The sequence below is a fragment of the Carlito syrichta genome, unplaced genomic scaffold (genome assembly GCF_000164805.1).
Source record: "Carlito syrichta isolate Samal-C Ts95f unplaced genomic scaffold, Tarsius_syrichta-2.0.1 Scaffold304516, whole genome shotgun sequence".
Lineage (NCBI taxonomy): Eukaryota > Metazoa > Chordata > Mammalia > Primates > Tarsiidae > Carlito > Carlito syrichta.
The window spans coordinates 527,929-539,211 of NW_007248612.1; the positions used below are offsets into that span (position 1 = coordinate 527,929).

The 11,283-nt window shown below is 47.1% G+C and overlaps 1 protein-coding gene across 1 annotated transcript in view; it reads right to left on the minus strand.

Moving 5' to 3' along the window:
* Positions 1-5,812: 5,812 nt before the first annotated feature.
* Positions 5,813-11,283, minus strand: part of MMRN2 (multimerin 2) — an 18,517-nt gene continuing 13,046 nt past the window's right edge. Inside the window, exons 7-8 of the mRNA XM_008060119.1 lie at positions 10,988-11,282; positions 5,813-6,994 (exon numbers count right to left, since the gene is read on the minus strand). Of these exons, the coding sequence (XP_008058310.1) occupies positions 6,612-6,994; positions 10,988-11,282 (678 nt within the window). The 3' untranslated portion in view covers positions 5,813-6,611. The remainder of the gene's footprint in view (positions 6,995-10,987; position 11,283) is intronic.

Genomic DNA, 11,283 nt, shown 5'->3' on the forward strand with positions numbered 1-11,283 from the left:
TGGGGTCCAGCGATCCTTCCGCCTCAGCCTTCCAAGTAGCTGGAACTACAGGCGTGTGCTACCATGCCCGGCTAATTTTTGATTTATTGTAGAGAAGAGGTCTCACCAAGTTGCCCGGGCGGGTCTTGAACCCACAGGATCAGGCAATCCACTCACCTCAGCCTCCCAAAGGCACAGAATTACAGGCTGAGCCACCGAGCCTGGTTTAATTTTTTGATTTATTGTAGAGATGAGGTCTTGCCAAGTTGCCCAGGCTGGTCTCGAATCCATGGGCTCAGGCAGTCCTCTTACCTCGGCCTCCCAAAGTGCTGGGATTATAGGCATGAGCCACCACGCCCAGCCCAACAACCAAATTTGAACTTTATTTTGAAATAATTTCAAATTTCCAGAAAAGTTACATAAATAGCATAAGGAATGCCATTTACCTTTCACACAGATTGATTCATAAGCTGTTAACATTTTACACAATTGCTTTATCCTTCTGTGTGTGTGTGTACAGGAACCACAAAGGCTCCTCTTAATAATCTTTGTAATGTTCATATACCTACAAATATTTTTCTCTGAACTATTTGGAGTAAGAGAGCTAATACCCCTTTATTACTAAACACTTCAGGACTAGTCTATTACAATTGTCAAGACCAGGAAAATTAATACTGATACCATAGCAATTATCAACAATACCACAATCTGCAGACCTTATTCAAGTTTTGACGGTTGTTCTGATGTAGTCCCGAGAGCACATCTTCCTGGCCCAGAATCTGTCTTGGATCCTGCATTGCATTTGGTTATCATAGCTCCTTGTTGTTTAATCAGGAGAGGCCTTTGTTGTACTGATGTGTTTGAGAGTAAAGGCCAGTGGTTTTGTGGGCATGGTACTCATTGCCTCCAGTTGGGAGGCTGTGATGTCAGCAAGTCTCAATGATGTCAGCATCAATTGATTGTAAGATGATTCCTTATTTCTCAAATTATTATTTTCCCTTTGTAATAAGCAAGTTATGGGAGGTACTCTGATTGGCATCCATTGGTGACTCTTATGTGAATCAGTGGCTACAAAGTAATGATTTTCTAATTCCATCATTATATCTGCACTTATTAATTATGCTGTAAGGAAGATTTTTCTTTTTTTTTCCTTTCTGCGTCAGAGTCTCACTCTGTTCCCCAGGCTGAAGTCTGGTGGCACACTAATGGCCACTGCAGCCTCTGCTGGGCTCAAGCAATACTGCCTCAGCCTTACAAGTAGCTGGAGCTCCAGGCATGCATCACTACTCCCAGCTAATTTTTTGATCTATTGTAGAGATGAGGTCTCACCATATTGCCTGGGTTGGTCTCGAACCTGTGGGCTCAGGTAGTCCTCTGGCCTCCACCACCCAAAGTGCTGGGATTATAGGCATGATCCATCATGCCCAACTGGAAGAGCTTTTCTTTTTTTCTTTTTACTTTTGAGTCAGGGCCTTATTCTTTTACCCGGTCTGGAGTGCAGTGGCACAATCATGACTCACTGTAGCCTCAACCTCCTGGGCTCAGGCAATCCTTCTACCTCAACCTTGCAAGTAGCTGGGACTACAGGCACACACTATGCCTGGACATTTTTAAAAATTTTTGTAGAGACAAGGTTTCACTGTGTTGCCCAGGCTGGTTTTGAACTGCTAGGCTCAAGCAATCCTCGTGCCTCAACTTCCCAAAGTGCTGGGGTTACAGATTTGTGCCACTGCACCCAGCCCCTTCTCATCTTTTATGATGGGATGGACTCATGGATTCTTGTTTTATTATATGGGTTACAGTCTACTATATCAGGTCATTATTTATTTGATGCTCAAATTGACCTAGACTGGGCTACTGGAAGTTCACCAAGTTGGCACCAGAGTGCTTTGACATATGCCCATTGATTTTAAGCACTTTTTACATTTTGGCACACAAAGAGTTTCCAGGCTTCTCTTGTATCTCCCTTGCCCCAGTTGTGGGATCAGCCATTTCTCCGAGGCACTCTGGTTCTTTTTTTTTAAGTTGGAGTCTCACTCTGTCACCTAGAGTGCAGTGGCCCGCTCAGGGCCACCGCAGCCTAGACCTGATGGGCTCAGGTAATCCTTCCACCTCAGCCTTCCAAGTAGCGGAACTATAAGTGCCACCCCACCCAGCTATTTTTTTTTTTTTTTTTTTTTTTATTGTAGGGATGGGGTCTCGCCAAGTTGCCCAGGCTGTGCTCAAACCCATGGACTCAGGCAACCCTTTCACTTTGGGCTCCCAAAGCGCTGGGATTATAGGTGTGAGCCGCCACACCTGGCCAACTCTGGTTCTCTTTAGGGTGATGGTGTTTGGAATTAGGATCTGGGTAGCAATAATAAAGGTTTAAATGTTCAATTTCCTGTATTTCTGCAGATGATGTTCCAAAATCTTCAGCTTGTTGAGTTCTGGATCTTGTTGTTCGTGACACTAGTTTTCCACAAATGTTTGGCAGTCTGGGGGGAGTTGCTCATCTTTGTTTTAGTGAATGTATGTTTGCTCTGTCCACTCTGTCCTTTGTTCCTCAGCTTCCTGTTTTTGTCAGGGGGTGATGGGACAACAGCTGTTAGAATGAAAATCAGCAACCCTTTCCCCTCTTGCCTGTTCAGAGGGGTTCCAGCTTTCCCCACTCCATTTGTTTACCTCCACCACCCCTCACAGAGTTTGCTCATTGTCAAGCTGGGTTCAGGAGCTTTCTTGTTGGATGATGGAAGAATGGCGCTCAGGCTCCAGCTGGGAGAGTGTTCATGTTTTTGAGATAAAGGGACACTGGAGAAGCTGCAGAGTATGAGAAAAGAAGTTGGTTGAAACATTTTTTATAACTGTGAAGCCACTTCGCAGTGCTTCTGAAATAAAAGTAAAGGACAGGCATTACTCTGACATATGCTGTGTTTTGTGGAAACGTCTCTGGATTGACCCTTGTGGGTCAGAGGGGTCATGCTTGTCTCCTGGTGTGGGAGCTCCTCACCTCGAGTGGGCCAGCAGCTGCCCTGGAAGTGGGGCTCTAATTCTGACCCTTCCATTGCCCCCAATTGTGTTAAGGGGTGGGCTCCCCCAGAAGCACATCGATTGGTCTAGCAGCCTCAAATGTTGTGGGTTATGATTTCTCATTGCTGTTTCATTTTATGCCTGGTCTTTGCTACTTTCTGTTTTTCAGGAGTTGCTAAAATTCCTTGATGTGCTTATGGTATCCTTTCTTGTTTTCCAGTATTTTTGCATATTTTTATTTTCTTTCCCCCATCGGGTTCGGGGAGGGTGCTGCTGTGTCCACAGCTCACTATGTTGTTTTTGTGTTCAAACACAGGTGAAGGGTGTTTGAACACTGGCCCATGAAACGGGCTTCTACTTGGAGGACACTGAGACAGTCTCCACCCAGAGTTATTAGATGCTTCTGTGGAATAAGAAATGTAACAGATGATTTTTTTCTAAGAGAAAGAAAGGGTCTCACTCAGGCTGGAATGCAGTGGTACAATCATAGCTCACTGCAGCCTCCAATTCCTGGGCTCAAGTGATCCTCCCTTCTCAGGATCCTGAATAGCTAGGACCACAGGCGTATACCACCATGCCTGTTTTTTTATTTGTTTTTTTGTTTTTGAGTTGGAATCTCTCTTACTCCATTACCCAGGCTGGAATGTAGTAGTACGATCATGGCCACCCCAGCGTCGACCTGCTGGGCTCAGGCGATCCTTTCACCTCAGCCTTGCAAGGAGCTGGAACTACAGGTGCATGCTGCCACACTCAGCTAATTTTTTATTTAATGTAGAGACGAGGTCTCGCCAAGTTGCCTGGGCTGGTCTCAAACTGGTGGGCTCAGGCAATCCATTTGCCTGGCTAATTTTTAAAGAAATTTGTTTTGTGGAGATGAGGTCCAGGCTAGTCTCTAACTCCTAGCCTCAAGCAGTCCTCCTGCTTGGGCCTCCCAAAGTGCTGAAACTACAGGCATAAGTTATTGCACATGGCCCAAATGAATTTTAGAATTCTTGCTGTTGTGGGGTCCTAATTAAAGACTTGTTTAGTCAGAAAATTTGCATTAAAACCTGGTGAGTTTTTTGGGTTTTTTTTGTTTTTGTGTCAGATTCTCACTCTCATCCAGGCTGGAGTGCAATGACACGCTCACAGCCACTGCAGCCTCAACCTGCTTGGTTCAGGCTGTCCTGCCCCAGCCTTCCAAGTAGCTGGAACTACAGACATGCACCACCATGCCTGGCTAATTTTTTGATTTTGTTGTAGAGATGAAGTCTTGCCAAGTTGCCCAGGCTGATGATCTCGAACCCGTGAACAATCCGCTCACCTCGGCCTCTCAAAGTTCTGGGACTGTAGTCATGAGCCACCATGCCCAGCCAATCTTGGTGTTCAAGTTTTGGGAAATTTGGGCTGAGTGCTATGTATGGCAGCTATCACCTGTAATCCCAGGACATTAGGCAGCTGAGGCAGGAGGATCACTTAAACCCAGGAATTGGAGACCAGCCTGGGCAACATAGATATCTCTACAAAAAATTTTTTTAAAAGTAGTTGATCATAGTGGTGCAAGCCTGCAGGCCCAGCTACTCAGGAAGCTGAGACAAAGATTGTCTGAGCCCAGGAGATCAAGGCTGCAGTGAGCCATGATCAAGTCACTGCACTCCAGCCTGGGCAACCAAGCAAGACCCCGACTCAAAGAGAAGTTTTGTGAAATGCAGTCATGTATATTTTGTTGCATGGAAAACACCTTGTCTAAGAGTCATTATTTCTCTAGTTATCCCAGAAACCTCTGGATTGACTCCTACATGCCACTGGCAGAGTTACCAGTTAGCACCTTTCTTTACCACCTTCCTATTGAAGAGCGCCAACTAAACAAGAATTGGATGACGTGTACCATTTATGGAGGCAGTTGATTCGCTCTGCTTATTATGTGCTCTAAACTCCAACTGAATATCCTAAATGACAAGACAGCATTACCCTAGTGGTTCAACTTAGTCATCAGTAGAACCTGGCCAATAACAGCAAGACTGAGAAGAAAGAAGATATGGTGTGGTCTGCTGCTGGGTTTCCAATCTTCCCAACTCCATCATGCGTCAGGTCCGGATGGCTCTTGGCTGCTGAGAGCTGCACTGGGGGTGGGCGAGATTCAAACCTGTGGTCAAGATGATAAAATACCTGAACACTTGCTGAGCGCTGTTAAGACCTCACATTATGGATAGATAAAGTTCAAGAGAGGCTCTGCTTTACCCCCAGGTCAAACCATCGTGGGCAGAGTGGCCTGCATACCGTTCATGTGCATATTGATATTTCAGCACAATGAGTGCACAAAGCTTAATGGCAAATAAATTTTAAAGAACAGTTATTTGAATTAGTGACTCCTACAATAAGAAGTGCTGGTAACCTTGTTAACCCCAACAACCAACTCTACGAAGTCTAACCTGGTGTTCTTATGGAGATGAGTATATTCAAATTTTGAATACCTATTACTGAAAAGTCACTTGATCTTCTGACAACTATGATATTGTTTTCTCAAGTGTATTTACCGTAGAGTCTGTAGGATTTTGAAATTTGTGTGTTGATACTGCAGGAATAATTGTAGTTCTGAGCTGGACTGTCTAGTCCAGTATCCATGTCTTTGCCTCATGTGGAAGTCCCTGAGGTCTTAATATAGCGTTAACTGAAACTGTCACATCAAATAGGGCCTGGAATAATGAAAGTCACATTCATGCCAGATACTTTTCATTTTGCCCCATATTTCTACTCACTTTACCGAATACCTTTGCTCTGCAGAAGTAAACAAGGCCAAGATTTGAAGGGCATCACTTTATTCCAAAGTTGGTCATTATTGAGGGGGATCTTTACAGTCTTCCTTCACTTCTTCCCTCACTTCCCTCCTTTCCCTCCTTTTTATAAATGCTAACAAGAATTAAGATGGTCCTAAGATACCAGAGGAATTAAAAGAGGTGAAGGCCATACACATTTTAGTTCATACTTGGCACATCTTGGCCTTTACCCTGTGTGAGGCAAGGAGAAAAAGACATGCAATTAAAATTACGCATAAATGCAAGGAATGACTGAAATTAAAGAAAAGATACTAATTTCCTTTCCCTTGCTTGACTCAACTAGGCCTTTGTCTCCATTTCTGACTGAGTCAAACAGGTGTTGATTTTATCTCACTGCTTTGTAGTGGCTGAAGACTTGTTTCCAATATTGGCCAATGTTGGCTTCATTTTAAACATTCCCTCTAGGAAAGAATGACTTTGTAGCATATGATTAGGAAGAGAGGAGGAACGAGAGAACAGTTTCAAGTCTCCAACCACAGGAGGAGCAAAACAACAAAGAAGCTGTAGAATACAGGGTGTGGCAAAAAGTTGGGGTCCAGGCCAAGCCATCTGAGAGTCAGACCAAGCCAAGGCTCGCACTCCTGGGAGCAGGTCCCACCGAAAAGCGTTCCAGTCCTTCTCATCATGAAGAAATGGCCAAGCCCAGGGCAATGAGCAGATCACGCACACCACGGTGTATCTAAAGGAGGTTTCCAGGGAAGATTCAGACCGCTGCTACTGATGGTCTCCACATCATCCCTGACTGGATCCCCGGGCCTAGGAGAACTGGGCAAGTCCAAGGTGTCTGGTCAGAACAGGGCCTGGGGCTCAGGTCTTGAACATCAGGAAGCCCCCAAGTGCAGTGCCTGGCAGGCTTCTCTTTGCTACTGATCCCTGGGTTAACTCAAACCACACTCTCTCCCCCTTCTGCAGCTCTGCCATAGCAAAGGTGGTTGCAGTGCTTCCACCCTTCTGTCCGCTAGAGCAGACCAAGGTCCGACGGTGACCTCCAAACACCAGCTGCCCAGTGCCTGGCCCTGGGCCAAATTCAATGCTCACTGCAAACAGGTAGACGCCACGCTCAGGGGCTCGGAAGTAGCCATGTTCAGGAAAGTAGCTGCCGCCAACATTGATGTATGTGGTGTTGAACTTCAGTGCCTGCAGGGCGGCAGTCCCTTCTGAGAAACTGGCATAGAAGGCCACAGGGGAGCCTGAAACAGAAGGAAAGCACTCAGTGACTCACCCCTCTCTCCCTTTGGTGGGAAATTAAGTTCTGAGACCTATCTGCCTTACCTTGTTAGTATCAGAAATAGGTCACTAATTCTAGATAACCCAGCTATTCCCAGTAGTAATGTTAGTGAAGTAAAGCTAAATGGCCAATTCTCATTTTCTTTTTTCTTTTTTTTTTTGAATTGGAGTCTCAATCTCACCCAGGCTAGATGCAGTGGCACACCCATGGCCACCCCAATGTTGACTTGCTAGGCTCCGATGATCCTTCCGCCTCAGCCTTCCAAGTAGCCAGAACTACAGGCGCGTGCTACCACGCTCAGCTAATTTTTGACTTATCGTAGAGAGGAGGTCTCACCAAGTTGCCTGGGCTAGTCTCAAACCCGCAGGATCAAGCAATCCACTTGCCTCGGCCTCCCAAAGTGCTGGGATTACAGGCTAAGCCAAAGAGAAAATCTAAGCCTGTTGTCTTGGCCAACACACACTTCCTTGTTTGATCCCCTTTCCTTCCAACTTTTTAAAAAAATTTTTATTATAAAGATGGGTACAATTCAGGGTTAAGTATATAAACATTGATCATGCAGGTACCCTTGTTGATGAGGTATGTCCTTCCAACTTTCTTGAGAGATAAGAATCCCTGATTGAGGAAACATGCTGAGTGCTTAACTTGCTGTTCAAGGCTACAGTCTGCAAAAGGCAGGCTGGTATAGGAACCCAAGTCTCCAACTCCCAGATGACTGCTAACTACTTGGAATTGAGATATCTAAGGGAAAGAGAGAAGCTCATAATGCGAACACTGGTGTGAGAACTGAGGAGCAGGGAAGGGCGGTTCATAGTGGCTGCTGTGCACAAGACCTTAGAAGGAAAGAGCAGGCAGACCAGGGAAGAGGAACCTTTTCAAGATGATCTTCTTGATGTACCTAATTTGTACAAGATGATCTTATTGATCTTCAGCATTTCAAAATGCTGCCCAGAGCCCTGGGATTTTAGGTGGGGAAACTAAGACCCAGAAAGGGAAAGCTTGCTGCTCTAGACCACACAACTAGTAAATGACCAAGCTGGGAGCAGACCTTGGACTTCTGGATTTCAGGTGATTTTCCCCCTTGCAGGAGCACCTTTGCCAGCCTTAGGACAGTAATGCTGAGACGGCATGCAGGCCCCAGAGTCATATGCAGGCAGAGGCAGAGGAAGTGCATACTGTGTGGAAGGTGGACAAACAGGAAGAAGCCTGCTGTGCTACCTGGCCAGTTACAGTGGGGTAGGGGAGAACAGGACCACAAGATGGGAAAAGTTGAGCCCCACTGGGGCCCTGACCATGACATCACCAAAGTCATGTCCCCCTGGGTTCCCTCAATGTTCTCTTTCTTTCCAAGAGTTGAGAACAAACTCCCCATTTCTCGGGAAGAAACCAAGGACTTAAGGAGGAGCAGTCTGCATAGTGACTTAGCAATTAGGTTCCAGAAAAAGAGCCCTGGCTCTTTGGCCCCCAATCCGGCAATAGCTTCGTGAATGACAAAACTTTGTGTATCTCTAGTTCTGGAAGATTTTCCAGGATTAGAAGAGTTGAGAATAGCTTTCCTGTTAGTGTAAGATTGTGCCAAGTCCAAGGCCCACGGCGGCCTCTGCAGTTCCTCTGGAACCCAGCAGGTGGAGCTCTCCCTCAGCCGAAGGAAGTCCTGTCTACAGCGCCCTCTGCCGATGCCGGTTCCTCCCTCCACCCCATTCGCCTGGCTACCTGTGCTAGGAATCCCTTCCGCCTTAGAGGCCTGACCCGCTAGTGCGCCCAACATGCCCCCAGAAGCAGGAAGGGTTGTGCAAACAGGAGTGCGCCTCTCTGCAGGGAACAAATTCAAGCCCTACAGCCTACCTGCAAGACAAATGAGGGGAAACTGGTTTTTAAGGAAAACTGTTTTTTTTTTTTTGAGTTGGAGTCTCACTCTGTCACCCAGGCTGGGGTGACATGGTATGCTCATGGCTGGGTTCAGGTGATCCTTCTACTTAAGCCTTCCAAGTAGCTGTATAGGTGCGTGCCACCACACCCAGCCAATGTTTTTGATTTATTGTAGAGACGTGGGCTCAGGCAATCCTCTCGCCTCAGCCTCCCAAAGTGCTGGGATAACAGGCATGAACCACCACACCCAGCTAAGGAAAACATTTTTTGAAACAACAAAATATTACAGTGGTAAACACAAATACCTAAACCCTCAGGCAAATTCTGAGAGTCATCAGCATATTGAGGTCTTGCACCACTCGCAAGAGGAAAAAAGATGGAAGAGTTAACGTAGGTGGACCCAGCCTAAGCCCTGAAATAGACCTGAGGAAATAGGAAAACATTGGCTGGTTTCCTACATGTGTTAAGCCTTGTGCTAGGTATTTGGTAAATGCAGCTGTCTTTGCACCAACCTTTTGGTGTAGTTAGTGATTCTTGCATTTTACAGAGGAAGAAACCGAGATGAGTGATCCTAGAACCTGGGCTCTTTCCACTGCTTCACACTACCTCCTGGGCCATAGGGGAAGGAGGGATACAGGGTGGCACCTTCAACAAGGCCATGACTTTCCACATGCCCAGCTGCAACAGGGTGTAGGTAGCAAAGATGGTTGCCTTGAATTTAGCCCTGTGTCTGGGTGAGGAGTAGCCCCAGCACCAAGGCCAGCCTGTGGCAGAGAGTCACTTGAGGCACAGAGCCTAGTGGTCCCCTTCCCAGGGCCTTGCTCAGGGAGGGCATGGGAAGATCAGCATGGCTTCAGCCTCAGAGCCAGCTCCCAGGCCTGGGTACTCAGGACCTTTCTGAGAGGGAGAGCCAGCACCCTATAACAGCTGGACTGGGCTCAGCGCTTCTCTGTGCTGCTCACCAGCTGTGTGAGCAGGACACCTTCCTGGTTTGAGCCCCAGTTTAACGTAAGATGGTGATGATGATGAGTGCTTCATTGAGCTGTTGGAATGATTCATCAAGATAAAGCTCGAGAAGGGCATTGCAGGGCATCTGTCACAGAGCAGTGAGATAGGTGAACTATATGTGTAGAGAGAATGTGCTCCTTTCAGGACCCACGGCTTTTCCCTGTACCGTAGTGCCCCCTTATCCACGGGGGGTGTGTTTTAAGACCCCCAGCGGATGCCTGAAACCTTGGACAGTACAGAGGTTTTTTCCCTATACGTACACGCCTATGATAAAGTTTAATTTACAAATTAGGTACAGTAAGAGATTAACAATAATAATAAAATAGAACAATTCTAAAAGTATATTGTAATGAAAGTTATGTGGTTGTGATTTCTCTCAAAGTATCTTACTGTACTTGCCTAATTTCAGACAGTGGTTGGTGCAGGAAACTGAATCAGTGAACTACTGATTCACTTCTTGTAGGGCACTGCCCATGGCAGATGGCCCCAGTCCCTGTTCACACTTTCCCTGTATACAGTGGTAAATTGGTTAAAGATACCTGGGACCAGGCATGGTGGCTCATACCTGCAATCCCAGCACTTTGGGAGGCCAGCGTGGGAGAATCACTTCAAGACCAGACGGGACAACATAATGAGAACTCGTCTCTAGAAAAAAATTTTAAAAACTAGCCAGGCATGGTGGTATGCACCTGTAGTCCCAGCTTCTGGGAAGAATGAGGTGGGAGGATCACTTGAGCCCAGGAGGTTGAGGCTGTGGTGAGTTGTGATTGTGCCACTGCACTCCAGCCTAAGTGACAGAGTGAAACCCAACTCAAAAAAAAAAAAAAAAAAAGGCATAGAAAGGGTGTGTCTTGCAAGGGAGGGAGGCATACCCTTTCTATGGCTCCACCAGCTCATGGGCTCTGGCACTGACAGTTGGTTTTGTGGCTTATGCCTCCCCGTGGGCCTGAAAGACAGATGGATCGAGGCGAAAGGTGGACCCTGAGTAGCGGTGACCAGTGACCATCCTGTTCCTTCCTCCTGGCCCCCTCAGAGACAGAATAGCTGCTGGCAGACAACCCTGTCGTCTAGAACTCACCTGCCTCCCCGAACTCGGCGCCCAGGGCACCTTGCATCTGCCCCTGGATGTGCGGTGTGTCCACCTGCTTCTTGTCCCTCTTCCGGGGAGAGTCCAGGTCTTTCTGCTGCTTCTTCCCTTTCCTGCTGAGCATGACCTGCAGTTTCCCCAGGTCCAGGCTGACGTTGGTCTCCACCAGTCCCTGGAAGTTCCCAAAGAGGCTGTGGAAGAGCCGCCGGTGCTGCTCCAAGCTGCGCCCGGTGGCGGAGAGCGCCCCGTGCAGGCCCTCGAGGGAGCTGTAGAGGGCCGGGGCCCCG